General features: G+C 36.0%; 3 protein-coding genes across 3 annotated transcripts; all 3 read left to right on the top strand.

Moving 5' to 3' along the window:
* The first annotated feature begins 766 nt into the window (after window positions 1–766).
* On the top strand, window positions 767–2,356 carry LOC120188655. Its single transcript, XM_039192069.1, has 5 exons — window positions 767–849; window positions 961–1,101; window positions 1,192–1,314; window positions 1,416–1,634; window positions 1,716–2,356. Exons 1-5 carry the CDS (start codon window positions 799–801, stop codon window positions 2,235–2,237), a joined length of 1,056 nt encoding a protein of 351 aa, XP_039048000.1. The 5' UTR covers window positions 767–798; the 3' UTR covers window positions 2,238–2,356.
* A 498-nt stretch (window positions 2,357–2,854) lies between these two features.
* LOC120188654 (probable transmembrane GTPase FZO-like, chloroplastic) lies at window positions 2,855–8,751 on the top strand. Its single transcript, XM_039192068.1, is given in 13 exon segments — window positions 2,855–2,981; window positions 2,983–3,439; window positions 3,568–4,121; window positions 4,235–4,303; window positions 5,127–5,324; window positions 5,794–5,925; window positions 6,533–6,619; window positions 6,727–6,811; window positions 6,814–7,121; window positions 7,229–7,399; window positions 7,532–7,762; window positions 7,965–8,080; window positions 8,295–8,751. Coding segments are annotated over 13 exon segments (2,736 nt in total). The 5' UTR covers window positions 2,855–2,936; the 3' UTR covers window positions 8,578–8,751.
* Window positions 8,752–24,147: 15,396 nt separating this feature from the next.
* Window positions 24,148–25,343, top strand: LOC120188656 (protein FANTASTIC FOUR 2-like). The gene has a single exon (XM_039192070.1). It carries the CDS (start codon window positions 24,223–24,225, stop codon window positions 25,201–25,203), a length of 981 nt encoding a protein of 326 aa, XP_039048001.1. The 5' UTR covers window positions 24,148–24,222; the 3' UTR covers window positions 25,204–25,343.
* Window positions 25,344–27,328: the final 1,985 nt, after the last annotated feature.

Genomic DNA, 27,328 nt, shown 5'->3' with positions numbered 1-27,328 from the left:
TATATGTTCCAAACTTGTCATTTTTCATAAAAAATTGATGAACTTCTGAGTTGGACGTTAATCTACTCACTAGGATACGATAAAATCTGATCGTAAAACTGTTTGAGTTGTATTTTATGGATCAAGTCTCTGTTAACATTATGGTGTTGAGTTAGTGCTTAAAATATTATGTTGTCGAACCAGTGCTTGAAAGCAACAATGTGCCAGTATACATCATTAAAAATGATTCTGTCATATCCCAATCAACATGATAATGTCCAGCTTAAACGATCATCAATTTTTTAACAGAAAATGAAATATGAATAGTTGTTTGACTAATTTGTAATTTTTAATAGTCAAGAGACTAAGTATAGCAACATTTAATAAACAAAAAATAATATTGAAAATTTCAATAGTCGATTACTCAACCAAGCATCGTCCTATGATCAGGACCATTTGCATATTTTAACCTAAAAAATAATAACAAACAAATTTAAATTAATAATTAAAATTTTGCTTTTCTAAAAAATTGAATTTTGAATAATTCACTTTTAAGTTATATATATATTAAAAAAAATTTCATTAAATATTATTTAGTATATTAATATTTGAAAAAGAAAAATCATAAATATTTATTTATTAATTTTAATAGGATAATGTATATGATAACACCAAAATTTATTTATTTATTTCAGATTAGACTTATGAACGTTGGCCCCGAAAGGCGCACTCTTTTAAATTCCCAGCATCAAACTTAGCCGTTACTCCTTGGCTTTTTCTCCCTTCTTTGATTTTCTTTTTGCTTTTCTCTCCATAGCTATGGTTACTGCTTCACTATCTGTTGATACTCCTCCACTTCCTCTTACCAAGGTTCTTTTCTCTTTTTTACCCTTTATTCTTCTTCCTCTTAGTTTTAATGGTCTGTTCTTGTTTTCTCTCTCTTTTATTCTAAGACATCATTTGAATACGTACATTTTGCAGGAGCCTACTACTTTAATGGCTTCTTCTCCATCTCCACTCTTCAGCCCGGCTTCCGAAAAGCGTTTCTGGGGCATCCTCCGTGGCCGCGTCGATGCACTCTTCGGTGACCGAAATGTCGATCCTTCTTTGCTTAAAGAGATTGTGAGTTTTCTTTATGTTCTATTTTCATCTTTGTGAAGCTAATTTGATACGCTGTGAAAATTTTGATCTAATGTTTATTTTTGGTTGCAGAATCCAAGAGAATCCAACAGAGCTAAGCGATTGAAAGAGGATTCATTGCTTTTGCTTAGAGGCTTTGATTCCATCACACATACTCTCTCTCAGCTATCGAATAACCTCGACAATGCTCTCCAGGTAAATTTAAAGCAAAAACGCTCTTTAAATTCTGTTTATGACATTAGATTTAGTAGCTCAAATTTGCAGACTTGCTGAAACTTTTGTTCTGTTTTTTTAAGGGAGCTAGAGAGCTAGCTAAACCTCCAACGTTGACCGATATATTTCATAGTAACCTCAAGAATTCAGAGCCAAAAGAGGAAGAATTCGAAGTCGGAGAAGAGGGTAAGATCGGTCTGAAGAGGAAATTTGACCACAGTGAGAGCTCGGATGATAATGGTTCACAAAAGGAGAACGAGCAAAGCCCCAAGAACAACAAGATGATGAAGAAAGCCAAAAATGTAAAAGTTCTTTTTTCTTTTTACTTGTTCATCGACCAAGCTCTCAAATTTGTAACCCTTTTGTTCTTTCCATCTGTACAGCTTGCGATTTGCATGGCAACCAAGGCAGCTTCACTCGCCAGAGAGTTGAAGTCAATAAATAATGATTTATTTTTCATGCAAGAGCGTTGCAGTCTGCTCGAGGAAGAGAACAGGAGGCTCCGAGACGGGTTCACCAAGGGGGTCCGACCCGAGGAAGACGATCTGGTGAGGCTTCAACTGGAAGCACTGCTTGCAGAGAAATCAAGGCTTGCGAATGAGAATGCAAATCTGGTGAGGGAAAACCAATGCCTTCACCAGCTTGTGGAGTACCATCAAACGACTTCCCAAGATCTATCCGCATCGTATGAAGAAGTGTTGAGAGGAACGTGCTTGGATTTTTCATCTCCCATTGCAGAAGAAGAGGAAATCAATGAAGGAGAAGAAGGTGGTATTGTTGGTGCTGATAAGTACCGACAGATTACTCGAACACCTCGAGCAGATATCCTTGGCTTGTCCACTTCTCTTGATGAGTACTTTGATGAAGAGCAACAGCATCAGGTCTCATGCAAACCAGGAAAATGAAGCAATGATCTTGGTTATTTATACTGTTTCAAGTTTTGTATATTATGCTTTCCCTTCCATCAATCTTGGTAAGAGATATCTATCAGTGTCCTTTAATCTCAAATAATATATATTTATAAATCTTGTTTCTGCAGAAGTTTTCCATCCTTTCTCTGCCTAAGCCCACTACCACTGAAAGTGAATATCAGCACTAAAAAAAACTCAAGAAAACACCCACAAATTTCTTAGCAAAAATGAACTTTTGTTAACAAAATGTTTATTTATTCATAGGGTAAACTACAAAGGTGATCACTTTTATTTTCTATTTGTCTTATTTTGGTCACCGGTTTATATAAAATAACAGCAATAAGTTGAAATTGAGTTTACTTTTACCATGGATTGGCGGTGGAACCTTCATGCTTTTGAATTGAGGCGAGTGATGTATTTTGACTTTGAAAAGTTCCCAACTTTTGACAATAGTCTAATGCTGCCCATTGAGGTTTCTTAGCATATCGACCGTCAGATTACTTATCTTTTAGATTTTTAACTTTAGCAAATCGGAGGTGGATTCATCGGTATCACTTAAATTCCCAAAGGATAAGAAGATGAACATAACTCATCTCTTACCCGTCACTGCTCGACTCTCTCTGCTTTTTTCTATTCTCTGCCTCCATAACCAAATTACTTGGTACAACAAAAAGTTTCCTCTTTTTGTTTTCGATGACCCCTTTCCTTTCCCTCCAGTACCCGGCCTCTCCCTCCGCCGCCCTTCTCCACTTCACCCCCATCTCCTCCTTTCTTTTCTCGCCTTACTAAATCCCCTTTCCGCCGTTTTCCTCAGACGAAATCCTCCCTTTCCAAAAACTCTTTCAGCTTAACTTCACAGCAACTTGGTCCCCAAGGCCTTCAAAACCAGCAGCCTCCCAGAACTCTATTCCCCGGCGGCTACAAGCGTCCAGAGATTAAGGTCCCGAATTTCGTTCTGCAGTTGGACCCCGATGAGGTCTTGGCTGACGATAATGCACTGGCTTTCATTGACAAGGCTGTCTCGAAATGGGTTGGTCTTGTAGTGCTCAATGGTGATAAAGGAAGCGGTGGCACGGTTTATGAAGCTGCCCGTTCGGTAAAAGCGGTTGTTAAAGACCGCGCTTATCTTTTGATCACGGAGCGCGTTGACATTGCCGCCGCCGTTGGTGCTAGTGGCGTGGTCCTCTCCGATCAAGGTTGGTTCGTCCTTCCCTTTTTCTTCTAACTAGATAGTCTAAAGTAATGAAATTTATCCAATATTAAAGCTGTTGAAAAATTATATTTATATTTATATCCTACATCGTTGTATTTGTTTCTTTTACAGGCCTCCCTGCCATTGTGGCAAGAAACACAATGATGGAATCGAAATCGGATTCTATCTTTCTACCTGTGGTTGCTAGGACCGTGCAATCTTCAGATGCTGCTTTAAATGCTTCAAGTTCTGAAGGTGCTGATTTTCTTATATATGATGTGGGTCAAGAAGAGCATGCTGATATGACGATGAAGTCTGTTTATGAGAATGTGAAGATACCGATATTTATAGTTAATAATAATTCGCAAGCAGAGGTTCCATCATATGCCGAGTTGTCGAACATTCTCAAATCAGGTGCTAGTGGTGTAGTTTTGTCATTGGAAGATTTGAGGTTGTTTACTGATGATGTTCTGGGCCAGCTTTTTAACATTGTCTATACAACAAATTACAAACCTCAGGATGAGAGCTTCAATGAACTGAAAATGGCGTACATCGTTCACGACTCTCACCAGGAAACGGGTGTGGCGGGTTTCATTAATGTGGAGGATAGAGAGAAGCAACTTATCGAGAAGGAGAGATCAGTGTTAACTGAAACAATAAATGTCTTCCAGAAAGCTGCACCTCTGGTGATCATTTAATTAAGCTTTGGTAGTTGAAGTTATTTTCTCTAAAGGATATGAGATTATCAATTATTTAGTTTACTTTTTTGGTTGAATCTCTTGTTTGTTTTAAATGACAGATGGAGGAGATTTCACTTCTTATCGATGCTGTTGCTCAAATTGACAAGCCATTTCTTCTGGCTATAGTGGTAATTGTGTGCTGAACTTCAACAAACTCTGGTTGCTGGAATTACATTGGTATTAGCTCTACATTTCAAATGAAAACCCATCTCTTTATTTGAAAACATATACCCATAGAATGACTATTTATCTTCAATTCACTTTTGATTTAGAGAAATATAAAATGAAGGAATTCTTAAGCTTGTCATCAGTCTTGGTTCGTATGCTACCCCATACATCTCATTAGTTCTCACAGTGGCGTCAGAAAACGTGTTCATGTCATATAGGTAGTTAGATTAAATGCAATACCACTAGGAATCAACTACGTTAACCTTGTGCTCCTTTTCTGCTATGCTTATGTCTCTTACTTTTGATGGCAGTCGAATCAGCTCCACCATACATTAGTCCTTTACCGGGGCTTTTCTTGTTGCAAGTTTCCTTTCTATGTTGAGTTCTTGAACTTAATTCTTATTTAGTTACATTCTATTTGCAGTTTTAATGATAATTATACTTTTCGGTCATATTTGACGGAATGTCTCTACTCAATCTTAGAATCTTATATTAGTATTTTTTTGTTTGAATTAATTGATTACTTGTTTCATGGTATTTGTGTACGGGTTTATCTTTCTTACTGTTTCGTTATAAATGTTCCCTAATCATAATCTTAAAGATCATTGTTGGCATTATATTAATCAATGAAAAGAGATATGTTCTGCAGTGAGAAATTAACCATTGTATGGAAATTGTTGGTTTATTTCATGCATAAGAATTTTGCCTGATCCTGTAAATTTTTTGGCTTTGCCATGACACATATATATAATAAATATGATATAATATATATTGGATTCTCAGGGCGAGTTCAATTCTGGTAAATCTACTGTCATTAATGCTCTTCTTGGGGAAAGATACCTCGCCGAGGGGGTTATTCCTACAACTAATGAAATCACTTTCTTGTGCTACTCTGAGTTGGATGGCAAGGACATTCAGCGTTGTGAAAGGCACCCAGACGGGCAACTAATATGCTACCTTCCTGCTCCAATCCTTAAGGAAGTGAGTCCATTTGGCTTTTCCTCATTATCCTTCTGAATTAAAAGTTCTAGAATCTGTTTTGATTGATTGTGCGTGATTCTTGGATACGGCATGCAATTGTGATTAAACATTGTGAAGAGTTCTATTATTCACATTGAAGTGAATCAATAGCTGTTTTACTCAATGAAAGAGAATTAGGCACAGGTTTCATAATGCTAGGTGCTTAAAAGCGAGCCTGCAACCCATAATACTAATGAAAATTTGAGATGTGTGCTGAAGATCATTTAGGTAGAGCATATCAGATGAAAATCAGTGACAGGGAAGATTGATAAATTGAAAAGTTCGGTGAAAATAGACAAAATGTAGATAGCTGATAACTGTTGCCTGCTTTCCCCATTTTTTTTTTTCTTTTTTTTCCTGGGAATAGGTCTGAATGCCCTTATAGTTTTATTATTCATGACTAATTTTTAATAATTCCTCTTGAGAGCAGATGAATATTGTTGATACACCAGGGACAAATGTGATTCTTCAAAGGCAACAACGCCTGACAGAGGAATTTGTGCCTCGTGCCGATTTGCTCTTTTTTGTTATATCTGCAGATCGGCCGCTAACAGAGAGTGAGGTAAGACTAGTTGTGCATGTAATGTGGCATAGCATGTTTCATTTTTGTTCTCAATTTTTCGTGTGGAGCAAGAAGTTCAATTCCTGGGGCACTCACTTACATAATCAATGCTGCTGTTGTGTAGAAACGCCATACTTAATTCTATATGGAATTTGAGAAGTTTTTGTATGGCATTCTATTGCCATACAAAAAATTAATGCTATAATTTTGAAGTTCTATAGAACGTATTTTCATGTGATATGTAGGGACTTTTCTTGGACACTTATTTTTCTCTGAAATTGTTATGATATGAACCCAAAGGTTCATTAAGTGAAGGCATGAATTTAGTTGAGTTATGAAAGAATGGTTTAAGAACTTAACAAGGCTTTGGGAAATGTCATCCAACACATAAACGCTTTTCATTATGAGGCACTCTTTTCCTCCTTCCGCTGATTAAGGAACACCAATCAGTGTTCCGTTAATCATGAAGGGGGTTTTTAACGAGGCCTTAACTTCCTATCAAAAAAAAAGTTTTATAAAGTTATATAAACATTAGCCCACTAAAATGTGTCAATTCATAATTTTTGTGAGCTGAATCCACTAGCATGTGCTCTTTTTACTTTTCCAGGTTACTTTTCTTCGTTATACTCAGCAATGGAAGAAGAAAGCCGTGTTTGTGTTGAACAAGGCTGATCTTTATCAGAATGTGCAAGAGGTTCAATTCTTACCTGCCACACTCTGTGATAATTGATGATACTTTTAATTTGGATTGACCTACTACGACACTTTTCAGGTCTTATAAGTTATCTTTGTTTATTGCAGCTAGAGGAAGCAATTTCATTCATCAAAGAGAATACACAAAAGTTGCTAAACACAGAAGATGTGACGTTATTTCCAGTGGCTGCACGAACTATAGGGAACTAGCAGTCACTGATTCAAATTGGAGAACCAGTAGCTTTTACAAGCTTGAAGACTTCTTGTATAGTTTTTTAGATGGATCAACTAGTAGAGGAATGGAGAGAATGAAGCTCAAACTTGGAACACCAATTGCAATTGCCGAGCGAATACTCTCTGCTTGTGAGACTCTTAATAGAAAAGGCTGTGAGACTGCAGAGCAGGACTTGGCTTCTGCAAATGAAATTGTTAATAGTGTGAAAGAGTATGTGATAAAGATGGAAGATGAAAGTATCTCTTGGAGAAGACGAACTTTATCAATGGTACAAATTTAGAAGCACTAATATTTTCAGTAGGCTAGTAGATGACTTTGTTTCTTACATGATTTTGTCTATATCCATGTGATTTATTCTTGTGCCTGATATTGCAGATTGATGCTACGAAATCACGGATTCTAGAGCTCGTAGAATCTACCTTACAGTTATCAAATATTGATATTGTCGCCTCATTTTTACTCAAGGGGGAATCATCCGCCACCTCACTGCCAGCCACTTCAAGGGTTCAAAATGACATACTTGATCCTGCACTTACTGATGCACAAGTGAGTTAATGGCTTAAACTTCTTCATGGTCTACATCATGTGAAACTCAGATGACTATTTCTAGTGTTGGCCATTGGGGCCATCTTTTTATTTTCTACTATGTCTTAATTTGTTATATTTAACTGCATATAGAACTTGCTTGGAGACTATGTGGCATGGTTGCAGTCAAAAAATGCACGTGAAGGAAGTCTTTACAAGGAATCGTTCGAGAAAAGATGGCCATCTGTTACCTTCTCAGACAAACATTGTCCACTGGAGACCTATGAACTGCTGAGAAAGCTAGATCAACTCAGCTTGAGAGTGATACAAAACATCAGTGCCAATGCTGCTTCCAAACTATTTGAGCGTGAAATTCGTGAAGCGGTGAGTTAAGAGTTCCTCTAAATAACAATAGAACTTGTCCAAACTAGTAAAGCAATATATTGGTAACAGGCTGTAATCTCTATGATGTCTGAATGCAAGCCAAGATCATATCAACTGTTGTTTGATTGTTCTTAGAGCACTTTCTTTACATATGATTCATTTGGCCGGAATTGAAATAATTTTATTTTATTTTCAACCTTAGTTCTTAGGAACTTTTGGTGGACTCGGAGCAGCCGGTTTGTCAGCTTCACTTCTAACATCTATATTGCCTACCACCTTAGAAGATCTTCTTGCTCTTGGCCTATGCTCGGCTGGAGGGTATGTATATTCTCGAATTCTCGTATTCATATATTCTTATTTCTTGATTAATTATATTTCTTCAAGCTGCATTGTCCAAGTTTTCGTAACATTATTGGTAATCTGTGTGACTTAAGGTCTGTATGGTATTGGACTTGAACCTCTTCTAACATTAACTATTCCGAATGGAGTTCATGATTTTGATCAGTTATTGTTTCAATACTCTCCATGATAGGTATATAGCCATTTCGAACTTCCCAGCCCGTAGACAAGGAATAATAGAAAAGGTGAAAAAGACGGCAGACGTGTTAGGACGAGAGCTTGAAGATGCAATGCAGAAGGATCTTCAAGAAACCACTGAGAACTTGGAAAAGTTTGTAAGAATTATCGGGGAGCCTTATCGAGATGCTGCACAAAATAGACTGGACAAACTTCTAGAGGTAAAAGATGAACTATCAAATGTAAGGGGAAGACTTAAGATGCTGCAAGTTGAAATTCAAAATCTCCATGTATCATGACATCGATTTAATTGGTAAATTTGCCTGAAGCAAACCCTTTGTTAACGGAGGCAAGGCGGGTTGTTTATGTAAAACGGTGTTATACCATATCGAAGCCCGAGTTCTCGGGGCCTCAAGTGTACAATATCTTCATAAACTAATTAAAAAAAAACAAGCATTTTTCCTCCCCATTCATTTTGCAGCATATTCAACAGGCAAGAATGTGAGTTTGTTATTGTATGCAGCTGAAGATGCAAACAATGCAAGTAAAGCGTCATATTCTGCGTTTCACACTTTAGATTGGATTAGAGATTTTTGGGTAAAGAAAGACTGCATGTTCCAGCTAATTTGTCTATAAGCTTTGAATTAGACTTTGATTTACTTAATGTTTATTCCTTTTGTCTTGTTTATTTTAGTTTATGTCCTTGTGAAAACGTGTAACAACCCGGAAAAATTTGAAGAAAAAAATATTATTAATTAAGTAATTTGGCAAAATTTGAGGATTAAATTGAAAGTTTTGAAAATTTAAAGTCTATTTTAGAAATTAAAGAAAATTCAATGATCAAACCTTGAATTATATTTTTTGAATGTCGGCAGGTTTTTCTTTTAAATGAAATGAATTGGTTTCTACGTGAAAACACAGAAAACTAATTCATAAAATTCCCTTTCCTGCAACCTTTCAAGACTGATCCCGACGTCATTTGACATCCGATCGTCAAATTGAAACCACCATCGTGTTCATCTTCGACCCGTGATCAAAACCCAGTAAACCAATTATAGCGAAACGCTGCCAAACGACGTGAATTTCGAGTCAAAGTCTCGACGTTTTTAGCACCACCGCCGAGAAAATCTTAAATTCATCTTCGATCGTTGATCGGTTTTCGACACCTCCCGCACCATCGTGTTCCTTGTGTCGTTCCGAGTCAGACGGTGTCCTCCTTGTCTCCGTAGGCGGCGACGCGTGAGGGAGGTGAAGAGGTCAAAGTTCCGATCGAGTTGAAATCGAGCTCTCTACCGTTCAAAAATTTGAACCGAGATTGGCAAGTGACTCAAAACCGCTTAAAAGAATTTTTGGAGATCGGAGGAGGCTTCACGCGCCGCCCCTGTGCGTGGGGGAGTTACGAACTGTTGGGTGATGTTGTTGACCGGCTTGACCAGTCCAAAACGGTCTGAACCGGTCTGACTCGACCCGACTGGGTTGACCCGACCCGACCGTTGACCCGACCCGACCCGGTGTTATGTTGGGAATTATTTTTAAAACAGTGATCTTTTGGTAATTATTTTTTTAAAAAAGTGATATTTTTGTAAGTTTCGAATGTGGACTATTGAACCCCTTTGACCGGCTTTAAACGGCCATTAAATGACCTTTGATTTTGTTCGAGTATACCTATTCTGACATTTTTCAAAGTGCCAAATCCGTTTCCGAAGTCCATTTTACCAAATTCGAACCCGAAGGCCTCCAAATCATCAGTTAAACTCGTTGACTTTGATTTTGACCAAGAATTTAAATTTTTGAAAAGTCATACTTTATGTTTTTCGACGTCCTGATTCTGATTCCGTAATCCGTTTGGTCAAATTCAGACTCGAAGCCTCCAAATTGATTGTCAAACCCGAAAAATGCTTATGTACTTGAGAGTTTTAACTTTGAATGACCGAGTAAGACTTGAGACTGATAAATTATTAATGTTTGAAGGTACAAGAGACTCTCCTAACCGTTCGACAGCTCAACCCAACTCCTCTAGATCAGTTAAACCACGTGTGCCATTATTCACTCGTAAGACCCATAAATTTTATGGTTTTAGAAATTAATTATGTTACCCATTAGTAATATAGTGTTATTATGAATTAGGTTCGAAAACTGTAGCAGAGCGTGGTGAGACCAACAATCAGTAGATCTACTATTTGAACCTATTATCGAGGTGTATTCCCTATTTATTACTGAAATGTTTTATTTGTTTTAATATGTGATACACTAAATTCTATGGTTACTGTTTTATTGATGTACTGATTTAATGTGATGGTTTATGGATTATAACTGCTATCTAATTTTTTTTGAAATGGTATATGATTGCCATGTTTACAGATTTATGGAATTTACGTCACGGTGCAATTGAATTTTTGGAATACGAATTTATAAAGTACAGCTCTGATCAAGCTGGAAAATTTTACGGACCTAATGTGACTCTTAGGTAGGCTCTGCGGCCCTGAGATCATTCTCGGGTAGGCCCTGCAACCCTAAGATGTGTTCTTAGGTAGGCCCCATGGCCCAGAAATCTATCTTGGGTAGGCTCTCAGGCCCTAAGATGTTCCCTCAGTGTAACTCTTATATGGGATTTACTGCAGTATAATTTTTATGAGATTTATGGGACTATGATTTGTTTAGTGTACCTATCATGATTTTATAGTAATGTTGGGACACACTGAGCCTAGCTCACTTTTCGAAAATGTTTTCCCCTTTCAGATACTGTTGGTTAGATACACCTGATCGAGCACTGGGAGGATCAACAAATCTCTTGAAGTATATCTTATTGTAATGTTTTATCTTTCAAGTTAACTCTATTTTGGTAACATGGGCCTTATTTTAAAAGTATTGGATTTTATAATGATTACTCTTTTGGTATTTATATTGGTTTATCGTAATTTGGATTTTTAAGACATGTTTAAATTAACTTGTTATTTTTCTCATAATTATGAGTTGGTTTTTTTATATAGTATAATTTATTATAATTTCATAAATGTCATTTATAAATGTGATTTTACATTGATTGAATAACGGTTTCAGAAAAATGTCTTTAAGTATCATGAATGTGATTCAGTAGACTTAGTCGAAATGCATAGGTCGGGTCTAGGGGGTTACATTTAATTAGTATTAGATCTTTTGGTTTTTAAACCTCGGACTGTGTATGAGTCCAAATTGAAAATACGGGTTTGAAATATTTGACAAAATAAGTTACTAAGGCCATTTCTCAAAGTTTTTACGGTTTTAACTATGTTTGAGACTCTAAGTGCTTATCTAACCCTAAGTTTTATCTTTTGTAATAAACTCGAGATCCACCAAAATGAGTGCTAGGCGTGGACGTCGAACTAGTCGTGGATGAGGTCGAGTGGCTAGATTTGCAGACCAAATCGATGAGATTCGAGTATATCCCCCACCTCCGACAGATGATCCTGCTCCTGCGACCCCAACAAATTTACCTTCTGTCGCTGGTATTGGCATGACTACATCGATCAGGGGAGCAACCGATAGTGAGCCAGATTCTACCAGAGTTGCATTTGATGAGAATTTTGGTAGACAGTTTCTACAATTGATTCAATGAGCAGTTAGAGCGGTTGGTGTTGGATCCGAGGTGCCTATTTCTCAGACTCTGATTGCCAATGGAGTCATAACTTTTGGAGGACAGTTTGGTGGAGTTCCTACTGAAGCAAAAGATTGGCTCCAGGATACTGAGAGACGTTTTGATCAGTTGGGTTTGGACTCAACTAAGAGATATTTGGGGGCAGTAGCGATGTTTGATGGCAATGCCCACACCTGGTGGGAGTTAGTGACCAGTAGTGTTCCTACTGATCGTTTGACATGGGATTTCTTTAAGGAGCGCTTTCGGAGCCGATTCCTGGGTGAGCGTTACTTAGTCCAGAGACGATAGCAGTTTCAAGACTTGGTTCAGGGTGACATGATTGTTTCAGAGTATGAGATAGAGTTCTTGAAATTGTTAAAGTATAGAATCAGTCTAGTGCATACCGAGAGAGATCGATGACGTAAATTTGCCCTCGGACTCAGATACGAGCTACGTAGACAGGTTGTTGCTCTCCAAGATGAGATTTTGGGATGTGCTGGTGAGCAGAGCCAATGATGCTAAGGAGATGGAGGCTTTAGCTTCTGGAAGAGAGCGTGTTGATCAGGAGCGATCTAGGAAATCTTTTGGCCCTACTGAATCATCCGCACAGTCCAGTAAGAGGACTCATACTTTAGCCCCTCAGAGAAGCAATACATGCTTCAGGCCTGCAGCTGTTAGTAGAGGTAGTTATTCGGTTCCGTTTCAAGTGCCTCATTGTGACTTTTGTGGTAAACGACACACGAGAGAGTGTTATAGGAAGACCGAAGCATGTTTTCATTGTGGATATAGTGGTCATTTTCGGAGGGATTGTCCTCAGCTAGCTTCGTTTGAACGGACTGCTACTCAGACTCCTGTGCATTCTCAGACTACTGTACAGACTCCAATTAGAGATCGTAGCCAAGGAAAGGCTCGTGGATCAGCGTCTAGGACAGACAGTAGAGCCCGACCTCAGCAGAATAGAGGGCCAACAGTTTCTGAGGCTAGACAGCCAGCTTTGGTTTACGCCACTAGACGTCGGGATGACAAAGATGAGCCTGAGGTTATTGTAGGTACATTTACTAGTTATTCTATTACATACTTTGCATTTCTGGACAATGGCTCCACCCACTCCTATGTATCGAGCTCACTATCTCGAAACCTTCGGATTCCGATCGAGAACACTAATAATACTGTTACGGTTACGATTCAAGTAGGACATGTAGTATTAGTGAATAAAGTATTCCGGCGTTGTCCTCTGAAGGTTCAGGGAGAAATTTTTCTCACTGATCTTATGGAGCTTCCTTTAGAGGAGTTTGATCTAATTCTTGGGATGGATTGGTTGAATAAACACAAGGTAAATCTGGATTACGCATACAAGCGAGCTACTCTGAAGACTTCAGATGGTCGGACTGTTGTGTTAATTGGTGAACGGTGTGGCTATCTCTCCAATATTGTTTCAGCTATGGAAATTGATCGTATGATCAGGAAGGGATATGAGACTTTCATTGTCTGTATTTTAAACACTAAAGGTTCCTTGTACACGATTGAGGAGATTCGTACAGTTAGCGAGTTTCCTGATGTTTTTCCGGAGGATTTGTCTGGGTTATCTCCTGATAGAGAGGTAGAGTTCGAGATTGAGACTTATCTGGGATCTTCACCTATTTCTATGGCACCTTATCGAATGACTCCAAAGGAACTTAAGGAGTTGAAGGTCCAATTACAAGAATTATTTGATCGAGGATTTATTCGGCATAGTACCTCACCCTGGGGAGCTCCAGTTCTGTTTGTGAAAAAGAAGGATGTGTCGCTAAGGCTATGTATTGACTATCGAAAGTTGAACAAGATGACGGTCAAGAATAAGTACCCATTACCCATGATTGACGACTTATTTGATCAGTTGTGAGGAGCTACTTTATTCTCTAAGATTGATCTTCGTTTGGGGTATTACCAATTGAAAGTTAAGGGGTCCGATGTTGCAAAAACAATCATTCACACTAGATATGGTCATTATGAATTCTTAGTAATGCCTTTTGGTTTGACGAACGCTCTCGTAGCTTTCATGGATTTGATGAATCGTGTGTTCCGACCATATTTGGATAAATTTGTGGTTATTTTTATTGATGATATTCTGGTTTATTCTCGGACGGAAACAGAGCATGACGAGCATTAGGAGATTGTTCTGCGGACCTTGAGAGAGCATCGACTATATGCCAAACTAAGCAAGTGTGAGTTTTGGCTTCAAGAAATGTCATTTTTGGGGCACATTATTTCTGCTCGAGGTATTCAGGTTGATCCAAGCAAGATCGAGGCTATTGTGAATTGGAAAAGACCCAAGAAAGTCTTTGAGATCTACAGTTTCTTGGGCTTAGCTGGATATTATCGACGTTTTGTTGAGAGCTTCTCGATCATTGCTGCTTCTTTGACAAAGCTGTTAAAGAAGAACGTGCCGTTTGACTGGGGCGAGGCACAACAGGAGAGATTTGAGAAATTAAAGGTTGTTTTGACTCAAGCACCAGTGTTGATTCAACCAAAGTCCGGGAATGATTTTACAGTGTATAGTGATGCTTCTTATTCAGGACTTGGTTGTGTTCTAATGCAGGAGGCTAAGGTAGTGGCTTATGCGTCACGTCAACTGCGATCGCATGAGTGTAATTATCCTACGCATGATTTGGAATTAGTAGCATTGATTTTTACCTTGAAGATTTGGAGACACTATCTTTATGGAGAGAAGTGCTATATTTTCACTGATCATAAGAGCTTAAAGTATCTTCTAACCCAGAAGGAGCTTAATTTGAGACAACGGCGCTGGCTAGAGCTTCTAAAGGATTATGATTGTGTGATTGATTATCACCTTGGTAAAGTTAACATTGTGGTTGATGCTTTGAGTCGAAAGGCGGTATTGGAGTTGAGGTCTTTAATGGCCAGAATGAATTTATATGACGATGACACTTTGTTAGCAGAATTACAAGTTAAGCCGACTTTGGTTGATGAAATTAAAGTTAAACAACCCCTTGATAGCTCCTTGCTATCCATCTTTGAGCAAGTAGAGCAGGGGACAAGCTCAGATTACGCTCTTGATCAGGATGAAGTTTTATGCTTTAAGGGTCGATATTGTGTGCCTGATGATGCTGAATTGAGGCAGATTATTCTTAATGAGGCTCACAGTAGTCCATATGCTATGCACCCCGGTGGAGATAAGATGTATAGAAATTTGAGAGAGATGTATCATTGGGTCGGCATGAAGAATGACATCTCGGATTGTGTGGCTAGGTGTTTGACTTGTCAGCAAGTTAAGGCAGAACATCAACATCCATCAGGTTTGTTACAGCTTATTAAGATTCCTGAATAGAAATGGGAGTGTATTGCTATGGATTTTGTTACTGGCTTACCTATGACTCCTTCGAAAAAAGATTCAGTTTGGGTGATTGTTGACAGACTTAGAAAGTCAGCTCACATCATTCCTGTGTGGGTAAATTATACTTTGGACAAGCTGGCGAGATTGTATATTTCAGAGATTTTCAGATTGCATGGTATTCCATTGTCTATTATTTCTGATCGAGATCTGAGATTTACTTCGAGATTTTGGAATGCGCTACATACGGCTTTGGGAACAAGATTGGATTATAGTACATCCTTTCATCCACAAACTGATGGTCAATCTGAGAGAATGATTCAGATTTTGGAGGATATGTTGCGGGGTTGCGTAATTTATTTTCATGGTAGCTGGGAGAACTTTTTGTCGTTGACTGAATTTTCTTACAATAACAGTTATCAGACCAACATTCGTATTGCACCCTACGAAGCACCTTATGGGCGTAGATGTCGCACCCCGATTTGTTAGACTGAGTTGCGTGAAAGGAAGACTTTGGGACCTGAGTTAGTACGCGAGACGGGGAACACAATCAAATTGATCTGTGACCGTCTGAAAGAGGCATTTTATAGACAGAAGTCTTATACAGATCAAAGGAGGAAAAAATATTCAGTTTGAAGTTGGAGATCAAGTCTTTTTAAAAGTATCACCCTGGAAGAAAGTATTGAGATTCAGGCGTAAGGGTAAATTGAGTCCAAGATTTATTAGACCATTTCGTATTTTGAAAAGGGTGGGACCTGTTGCATATCAGCTTGAGTTGCCTTCACAGTTCAGTCGTATTCATGATGTCTTTCATGTATCAATGTTGAGGAGATACCGTCCAGATCCAGGTCACATTATTCAGGTTGAGGAAGTAGAGCTGAGACCTGATTTGTCATATGAGGAGGAGACCATTCAGATCTTAGAAAGTGATGAGCGAGTTCTTCGGAATAGGCGTATTTTAATGGTAAAAGTTCAATGGAGTAATCGAGGCCCCTCGGAAGCTACTTGGGAGACATTGGAGTCAATGGAGGCTCAGTTTCCTCAACTATTCTCATGAGGTAAATTTCGATGACGAAATTTCTTGTAGAGGGGGAGATTTGTAACAACCGGGAAAAATTTGAAGAAAAAAATATTATTAATTAAGTAATTTGGCAAAGTTTGAGGATTAAATTGGAAGTTTTGAAAATTTCCATTTTAGAAGTTGAAGAAAATTCAATAACCAAGCACTGAATTATACCTTTGAGTGTCGGCAAGCTTTTCTTTTAAAGGAAATGAATTGGTTTCTGCGTGAAAACACAGAAACCCAATTCATAAAATTCCCTTTCCTGCAACCTTCTTTCAAGACTGATCCTGACGTCGTTCGACATCCGATCGTCAAATTAAAACCACCAGCGCGTTCATCTTCAACCCGAGATCAAAACCCAATAAACCAATTATAGCGAAACGCTGCCAAACGACGTGAATTTCGAGTCAAAGTCTTGATGTTTTTTTAGCACCACCGTCGAGAAAATCTTAAATTCATCTCGATCGTTGATCGGTTTTCGACACCTCCCGCAACATCGTGTTCCATGTGTTGTTCCGAGTCTGACGGTGTCCTCTTTGTCTCCGTAGACGGCAACACGTGAGGGAGGTGAAGCAGTCAAAGTTCCGATCGAGTTAAAATCTAGCTCTCCACCGTTCAAAAATTTGAACCGAGGTTGGTAAGTGACTCAAAATTGCTTAAAAGATTTTTTGGATTCTTTTTCAGGAATTTTTGGAGATCGGAGGAGGCTTCACGCGCCCCCACGCGTCGCCCCTGCGCGTGGGGGAGTTACGAACTGCTGGGTGATGTTTTTGACCGGCTTGACCGATCCAAACCGGTCTGACCCGACCTGACTGGGTTAACCCGACCCGATGATATTTTAGGAATTATTTTTAAAACAGTGATATTCTGGTAATTATTTTTAAAACAATGATATTTTTGGTAATTATTTTAAAAAAGGTGATATTTTTGTAATTTTCGAATGTGGACTATTGAACCCCTTTGACCATAACTTTGACCGGCTTTAAACGGCCATTAAACGACCTTTGATTTTGTTCGAGTATATCTATTTTGACATTTTTCGACGTGTCAAATCCGTTTCCGAAGTTAATTTTGCAAAATTCGAACCCGAAGGCCTCCAAATCATCAGTCAAACCCGTTGAATTTGATTTTGACCAAGAATTTGAATTTTCGAAAAGTCATACTTTATGTTTTTCGATGTTCTGGTTCCGATTTCGGAATCCGTTTGGTCAAATTCAGACTCGAAAGCCTCCAAATTGATTGTCAAACCTGAAAATGCTTATGTACTTAAGAGTTTTAACTTTGAATGACTGAGTAAGACTTGGGACTGATAAATTATTAATGTTTGAAGGTACAAGAGACTCTCCTGACCGTTCGACAGCTCGACCCAACTCCTCTAGATCAGTTAAACCACGTGTGCCAGTATTCACCCGTAAGACCCGTAAATTTTATGGTTTTAGAAATTAATTATGTTACCCATTAGTAATATAGTGTTATTATGAATTAGGTTCGAAAACTGTAGCAGAGCGTGGTGAGACCAGCAATCAGTAGATCTACTATTTGAACCTATTATCGAGGTGTGTTCCCTATTTATTACTGAACTGTTTTATTTGTTTTAATATGTGGTACACTAAATTCTATGGTTACTGTTTTATTGATGCATCGATTTAATGTGATGATTTATGGATTATGACTGCTATATGATTTTTGTTTTGAAATGGTATATGATTACCATATTTAAGAATTTATGGAATTTATGTCACGTTGTAATTGAATTTTTGGAATACGAATTTATAAAGTACAGCTCTGATCAAGCTGAAAAATTTTACGGACCTAATGTGACTCTTAGGTAGCCTCTGCGGCCCTGAGATCATTCTCGGGTAGGCCCTACGACCCTAAGATATGTTCTTAGGTAGGCCCCACGGCCCTAAGTTGTTCTCTTAGGATAACTCTTTTATGGGGTTTACTGTAATATAATTTTTATGAGATTTACGGGACTATGATTTGTTTAGTGTACCTATCATGATTTTATAGTAATGTTGGGACACACTGAGCCTAGCTCACTTTTCGAAAATGTTTTACTCTTTGAGATACTGTTGGTTAGATACACCTGATCGAGCACTTGGAGGATCAACATATCTCTTGAAGTATATCTTATTGTAATGTTTTATCTTTCAAGTTAACTCTATTTTGGTAACATGGGCATTATTTTAAAAGTATTGGATTTTATAATGATTACTCTTTTGGTATTTATATTGGTTTATCGTAATTTGAATTTTTAAGACATGTTTAAATTAACTTGTTATTTTTCTCATAATTATGAGTTGGTTTTTTTTATATAGTATAATTATTATAATTTCATATATGTCATTTATAAATGTGATTTTACATTGATTGAATAACGGTTTCGGAAAAATGTCTTTAAGAATCATGAATGTGATCCACAAGACTTAGTCGAAACGCATAGGCCGGGTCTAGGGAGTTACAAAACAATTTTCTACTGATAACTTTGTCGATTAATGATTATGTTTTGTCATCCATTGTTGTTTCTCTCAATCTTATTGCCATATATGGCAACTGTCAACTTCAGCCAGTAAGAAATTCGACTTATTTGAATACTTGAGTTACTCGAACTTAAATCAAGTTCGAGTAACAAAGATATTTGATTTAGTAATATAAAATAAAAGATGATTAAGACCAGACATGTAACACCATAGTATTAGGACAATGATTAAGACAGGAAACTAGTGTTATATTAGTGCTAGTACAAAGAGTTCGTTTTTAGCAGTGAGTGAGTGCTGGTTGAGATTCCAACTCAGAAAGGGTCAACAATCATACATTATGCGCCGTCCACATAGTTTGTCGTAAGCACTTTATAATTTAGTCTTTTGTAAATTTATTAATACTTAAACAAAGTTTACTTTGAGTCATCTTCCATAGAATAAAAACAAAAAACAAAAAAATTGGAAAAATAATAAAATCAAAGGTAAAATACACAAATGAATATTTTGATCAATGAAGTTTCGGAAGAAATCAATCATTAAATTATCAAATTGTTACAAAATGGTTGTTGCATGTTATAAAATAGTGCTAAATTTCGACAAGTTTAATGATCATTTTACAACAGTTTGATAAATTTAATGACCATTTTGTAATAGTTTGATATAGTTCAAAGACCATTTTGTAACTTTCAAAACTTTAGTGACTAAAAAGATCATTCAAACATAGTTTAATGACTGGTTATGCACTTTACCCTGAAATAAAATAGAAAAAAGGCTGCTGAAAATAGTCAAAAGCCCTGACTTTGATTCCATCGTCTTTCTTTGATAAATATATATATATAAAGATGGAAAAAGTATATAGAAATAAACAAACATGATTTCAAGATTAAGGAAGTATGACCAATGTCCAATGGGAGTATCCTTTTCCCCTTGGTATTCAAAGAGTCCATTGGTTGGCTAACCTAGAAGGGAAAAAGGAATGATTTTGAAAGCAAATTTGATGGTTAGGGCAAAGGGTGAGTGTGCAAATGCAATGGGCACATATTCTTCATCACTACTACATATATAAAGCTAAAACCCTAGACCTACACAGCCTACCAACTCAACACTCCAATCCTTTCTACTTGTGTTGATAATTGAGAGATTAAGGAGGATTTCAAATTCAGACCTTCAACTTTTGTCAAACAACTATAGACTACTTTTAAATAACTACATATTTAATCAATTTTCGAAAATATATAAAATGTATTGTCTTGGAGAGGACCTAGTTTGAGGATAAAGAAAAAGATTACCGATATTAAAACTTTTAAAATTGTTTACAGGTCATTTATCAAAAAGATAATTACATAAGTTAAATGAATTTCGAATCAATCTTATGTTTGAAGGATTTGGAGAAACCAATTATTTACTTAAAGGGTGAGTGTTTAATACACTTATGCATAATTTATGTATTGTTAGAAAATTAAATGATGATATATCATTAAAATGAATTTAATTTAATTTTAACTTGAATAAAAAATTATAAACAGTTTATATTATATTAATTTTTATAAAATTGTATAAGGAATATAAAAATATATATTAAATATTTAAAATTTTAAAATATATACTATAAAATCTTGTAAAATTTAAAAATATAAACGATGGTTATAAACTAAAAGAGGGGCATTTTAATAAGTATTATAGGGTGTAGTCTGATTATATATTTTAGGCATCAGTATATAGCAAATATAATTCTTTCCATTAATTGCCAAATACAGAAAAATTCTTAAGGTTTTGTTTTTGACAGAAGCTTGCATGATGGATGATAATAGTGTGATACAACTAGGGTTTCCCTATTAATGGAGGACCAAAACCCAATAGATAAGGCTTAAGAGGAGGGATTGCCTCCCTATTATTAGAAAACTGTCCCTTGGTTTTTGAAGCTAGGGTACTTTGCATGTCCTTCAATGGAGGGTGGATTAGGGACAAAATTATTCATTTTTCAACTGCTATTATCGGCTTTTGCGAGGTTAATTAATCGGATAAATTTCCTCCCTTTCTTCGCTAATGGGTAGTATTCGTTTACACAATATAAAACGTTTTTAGTTTTATGCAGGGTGATTACAAGTGGTAGTATATGTTATAAAGACTCAACTATTCTACAATAAACGTTCAAATATCCTATAGTCTCTAGTGCTCGAATCTAGGACATCTAGGAATAATAATCATTCATTTAACCATCGAAGTAACTTGGTTCGTTCTTAATATATCTAGTACGTCTATAATCACGACAAATTCTGATTTATACTTGATTTAAATAATTTAGAATTCAATTTTTAAAATGAAAATTTAAAAATATAAAAAACCCTTCGAATTTAGAAGGATCAATTTCACGCCCCCATCATTATTCTTCTCATTAATATCGAGAAACCAATAATTAAACCCCTAATTTGGTATTAGGGTTTTGCTCCAATAATTGTGATTAAAATCTCCACATCTTAACAAACTAAAAACAAGTAAAAGAAAAAGTACTATAACAGTTGTTTTGGAATCTCCATGGTTCAACAGTCATTAAGGAACAAAGGAAGTAAAAGAGTGTATTATTGGTATAAAAGTTAAGAAGCAAATAATGCATCATCCATCTGCCCGGTTTCGAGTTTTTGCAAAATACCTTAAGTGGCAATTAACAACAAACAAAATACAGAAAGTGTCAGTCATATGAACTCCATTTTCCATCGACCATTACTGTCCCCTTTATGATATGTATTTCCCTTCAAAATCTTTAGGGTTAAAGCTTCATGGATCGGGCAAATAAGGAAATAATTCTTAAACACACAAAGTACCTTAGTTGTTACCTACATGTCTTAATTGTGTCGGATTAAATAAAAATCATTTTAAGTTGCATTGGACTTACGGGATATAAGATTATTTTCGAGAATAAAATTTTTAACGGTGTTTGGTTTATGATTTAAGTAGCGTTTAGTCATTTATAATAGTCGAAATTGTCTAATACCTTAGACTGGAGTGGAATTATATTTCCACTATTTGCACCCAAAAAATGTTATTATAGGTAAAACAATATTACCCTTTGGCATGATAAATCTACGTCAAACATAATATTATTATTTCTTATTATATTTCAATCTAAATTTATTCTACTTTAAATTCAGTTATGTAATGGAGAGATAATTAGTAAGAACTTTTTGGCCTTTATGCTTAAGGATTTTGAAATGATTTTGGTACTATATTTTAAAGCAAACCTGTCCGTACTGTTTTTTTGGGGGGGGGGGGCATTTAGTTAACAAATAAAAATATAATTATTTTGGTCTATCTCATAAATTGTGTGCTTCTCGTGTATTTTTTGGGAAACTATTAATTTGGTCATTCAACTTTGTTTCTGGTTTTGTTTTGGTCACCAGATTTTAAAAAATCAATTCCATCACTAAACTTTTAAATTACTATTGTTTTGATCCCTCAATTGTTAAGTGTTAATCCATTTGAGTTTATTTGGTAAATTTATGCAAAAGCCCCCGATTTTTTATATCTCAAATCCAATTTCTAGACTCCATCTGATTCATCGATGCCCAAGTATTCTTCCAAATCTAAACTACGGGTAGATCGAGAAGGGGGGAAAATAATACATCTTGATTCCACGTTGATTAAACGATGGAGATTGTATAGTTGAATAAGATAAGTTGAAACTTTAATTTGATTTTTTTTTCAATTTCAAGAAAAGCCAAATCGAGAAGAAGGAAGAAGGGGGAGGAGAAATTTTGGTACTAATTGCGTTTAAAAGGATGGTTGTAACAATCAAACGACAGTAGAAAAAGATTCCAACCATTGAGGAGAAAATATTAGCTTTTTTTTATTAAAAAACAGAAATAAAAATCTTATAACCCTAAAACAGAAACAATCTAAAAGTTTAAATGATAATAATCAACATATATGCAATTTGAATCCTAACATTTAAAACATTTCTCTATTCTCAATACATCGCTTGGAAAGGTGAATGCAAATGTTTGTAATTATAAAGCAAATAGGGTTTGTTTGGCCTTTCACCTGAATGAACCCTAAGTTTGATTTATTTAACTATAATTCCAAATTAATGACATTTAAAAGAAGAGTCAACCCTTTTCTCTCTGTGTAATGTTGATGTGCTTGGTTTTCTTTTAATGGCAAAACATAACCTACATCTCTCATCCACATATTTGCATTTGTAGGGATTTGTGTTTGGAGTGGCAGTCTCCAACTATGGGTTTTGTTGGGTCCACACTCCCTAAAACAAGAAACAAGTTAAACTAATGGTCATTCTTAACACCAAAGATGTCTTTACCATGTTCCAATAAATGTTGACTACGATTCAATCATCTTTATTATTTTTAGGATAAATTACACTAATAATCACTTCCACTTTGGTCTTTGAAATTGAATTTATCCCTAAACCATTAACAACAATTGACGTGACACGTTAAAAAATCCTGAAAGTTTTACAATCGTTGCTCTTCCTTTCTTTCTTGTTCAACAGTTTCTTTGATCAAAAAGATCATCGAACTACTCATCTTCTTCTTCTCTTTCTTTCATTCAGTTCAACTTGTTGAGAAAATCTTCTAATCTCATCAAATCTTAATCAAAACTAAAAGTTAGCACTTTTTTTATCAGTCACTGACAATCGTCGAATCAACTTAAAACTAAACTATATTAATCTTTTGATCAAGTAGAGCTTTCCTACAGTTAGGATTGACTGACAACCGCTCTATTCATAAAAAACTTGACATGTGCAATGCATCAAATCTTAATCAAAACTAAAAGTTAGCACTTTTTTATCAGTCACGACAATCGTCGAATCAACTTAAAACTAAACTATATATCTTTGATCAAGTAGAGCTTTCCTACAGTTAGGATTGACTGACAACCGCTCTATTCATAAACAACTTGACATGTGCAATGATTATTAATTTGGAACCTTAAGATTTTCTAGAAAGAATACTTAACTTGCCACGTCAAGTTTTTTAACGATAACTAACAAAAATGACCGTAAAGAAAGAAAATTAAAAGTTTAACAATACAATATAAATTTTAAAAATTTAATAACTAAAGTGAAAATATCCTAAAAGTTTATATGTCCATTTATCCTTATTCTTATTTTTGTATATGTTTTATAATTATCGTTATAATATTAATTTTTATAAGGAATGTGTGGTAGAGTAAAAAGATAAGATTTAGTGGGCTTAACAGGTCACACTCTCCTACTATAAAGGATCCCCCAATGCTTACACTTTTCATTCATATTCCACTGCCTTTGTTCCTTACCTCTTTCTCTTCCTCATCCAACACCAAATAGTGTGTTTTTTTTAAAAAAAATAATCATTAAACTCCAAAAAGGTGTGGAACACAGGTTTTTTTTGGTTCTTTGATTTAAGCTCCCCTGTTTTTTTCTCTGTTTCCCCCCCAGCATTTTTGTTGTGGATAAAAAACATGTCGTCAAGCGTCTGTCAAGGGTTGCAATCATGCATGGACCTACGGCACATTGAATCACGTTTTATGAGACTGAAATTGGCTCCACAGGAAACGAATTTCCCAGCCTCATCCATTGCTTCTACGGAGCCGAAACCTATGCCATTTACCGGAGTAAAAGACGCCATCGCTTGTACTAACGACTGCAAGCCGATAGGCAATCGAAATGTCGACACGGGCTGCTGGAGTTTCGTCAAGTCGCCCGCCGACAACACCGAAGATTCTAACTCTACTCCGAATGACGAAGTTTACGTACACCCTCTCGTGAAGCGTTCGACTTCTATGCTAAGTGAGAGGAGTCTCGAAATGTGCACAGAAAGCTTAGGCAGCGAGACCGGAAGTGACGTTAGCGAGAGCATTGATGACATCTCCTTGCTTTCATTAGAAAACGTTGTTTACAATTCGAAACCCAGAGAGAGTTCGGCGGCGAGGATGAAAACGAGCCGTGTCAAGAGCTTTCCGCCTCCGTTGACATCCATCAGTGGCTCCAATGGTGTCAAAGTCAAGTCTCGCAGAGAAGGCGGCCGTTTAGTTCTTGAAGCCGTTACTAGCCCTCCTTGCAATAGCTACTTCCATACAGAACGAAGCGAGGGCAGGCTTAGGCTTTCCCTTTTCAAGGACATCGATGCCAACGCAATGTTCGAAGGCAACCATGATGAGGAGAAAGACCAAGAGGAGGTCAAACACGACGAATACGACGGCGAAGATAACGAAAATGGTGAAATTAATAATGAAGAAAGTCTGATAATGGAGGTGAGGATATGGAACGAGATAGTGGGGGTGTTGGGTCCGAAATCCGAAACCGAGGTGAAGAAAGTGGGCGTAGGCACAAAGGGTTGTTTAATTGGCACCCATTGTTGGTGGGGTGATTACTTAAAAGCTAAGAGCTGGAAGATTTCTCTCAACCCTACTAGAGAGAATTACTATTATTGGATCCCCTAATTTTTCCCATTTTCCTACCTTTATTATTAATAATTTTCTAATTTTTAGTTATATATTATGAAGTTAGAGATTACCGAACCATGTGTTACCTAAAATATGCTGTCGTGGTAGTTATTATCGTTTTGGGACCAGACCATGTCACGTACTTTACTCCCTTCTCTCCCATGCTGCAGTCTCCTATTTTTATTTTATTATTATCCAATTTCCTATAAATTTCCCTACTTTAATTACTTGCATTTTATGATCGATTAATACTTCCTTTAATAAGATTTACATGACAAAATGAATTTAATTAAGCATACCAACGTCAATTAAGGATTGCCTTAATTTTCCAACCACCTAGTACAGTGAATTCAACTACCCATTAATGAAAGGTTTCTTTATGAGAAAAATATTTAAATGTAACGTGTTTCAATTTAATCCAATTTGATAAAATTGTTCTTTTAAATTAAATTTTTAATATTTGAATATCTCAGTCAATCATTCATGGCTTTAGGGGGAATTTTATTCGTCATATAAGTCTTAGGGACTAATCAAGCATATAAACAAACTTTAGGCAAGAAAGCAACAAATTTTACCCTTTTTAAGCCTAACGTATTGATATCATTATCAAGGGTACTGACACTAGTGGTTAGATATCAATATCTTATATAGGTACCATTTAAGCATATAAAAATTTATGAAATTGTTTATTTAGCAAGATATCGATATTATTAACTAACGTTTCGATAGTCTGAAATTAAGTTTAACTAACTTTGAGAACCTTGAATCATACCCAAACCATTCAAGAACTTGGTACAACCTATACAAACATGTTTAGCACATAACATATGACATGCAAACCTATTCAAGACATCCAAAACTATTTAATGAATGATGATTTAGCATCCTCAGTACCCATTTGACCAACAATGCATTCATGCAAGACATGTCCTTCTAAAAGTGGCTAAATGACCTTCTTACCATTCCGTGACTTTTTGAATGACTTTTTAATCATATCATATACATATTGTATAATACTTTCAACTTTATTTAACTGTGAATTGGATCGATAATGTTATATTGATTGATCAGAACAATAACAATAACTTTATTAATCCTAATCCATTTACCAAATAATCAATTAATCAAATTATGACTTTATTGACTAATTCATATACATTTTGATGTTTGGGGTCATCAATATCAACTGTATACAATTTCAACGGCCATTCACGACCATTTCACTTATCATGGACCATATGTATAATTTTGATATTTTAAACGGTTAGTATCGATACAACCCAATTTATATTGATATTGTATATATATATTACCGATACTATATGTCATAACCATTTCTTGTAAAACAATTAAATATTATTTTTTAAGAACAATTATGACTTTAATTTGGAAAAATGGGTGATTTTGAATTGATTTGAATAAAATTAAAAAGAGTCGCCATCAACCTTTGGGTAGGTAGGTCGACCTAAAAACGTCTTTTAAGACAATTTAAGAAAAATCATTTTTAAGACAAGATTCGGTCTGCATTACCAAAGATTCATTTAAATGGATTCGGGAGTCGGTTACGTGCGGGAAGGGTAAACACCCCGCAACGCCCAAAATTGGTACTGTTCGCTTACACATCGTTGTAAATGGTGGAATTTATGAGTAATAAAAATTAATTTATGATCATTTATCGAACAATTAATTTGCTTCGAATTATTTAATTAGAGAAAATTCTTTAACTCGAAAAGAAATCTCGAAATTAGTAATCCTCCATCGGAAAAGCTAACTCGACTATTTCTCATCCATAAAGAATATTTCCTTCTTGATAAAATGTGAATCGAATATAATAAAATGATGTTTGCATACAACAAAATAAATTGATTAACTAAAATGAATTGAATACAAATGCAAATTTGAAATTTACATTCACATAAAATAAAATAAATTGTCACTTAAAATAACACACATTGCATCGTTGAACAAATTAATTAACGAAATATACTCGACTTATTTCAAGTTTCTATTCGTTAAAATGCCGTACCGGATCACACCACTTCGACTTCGATCAAGTGGTACTTTCCACGCCCATTCTACGCATACGTGTTTTTTTGAAAATATAAATCGAATATTTCATACA

The sequence above is a fragment of the Hibiscus syriacus genome, unplaced genomic scaffold, assembly GCF_006381635.1.
Source record: "Hibiscus syriacus cultivar Baekdansim isolate YM2019G1 unplaced genomic scaffold, ASM638163v2 tig00116951_pilon, whole genome shotgun sequence".
In the NCBI taxonomy this organism is placed as follows: Eukaryota; Viridiplantae; Streptophyta; class Magnoliopsida; order Malvales; family Malvaceae; genus Hibiscus; species Hibiscus syriacus.
This window is presented reverse-complemented; position numbering and strand designations above follow the sequence as displayed.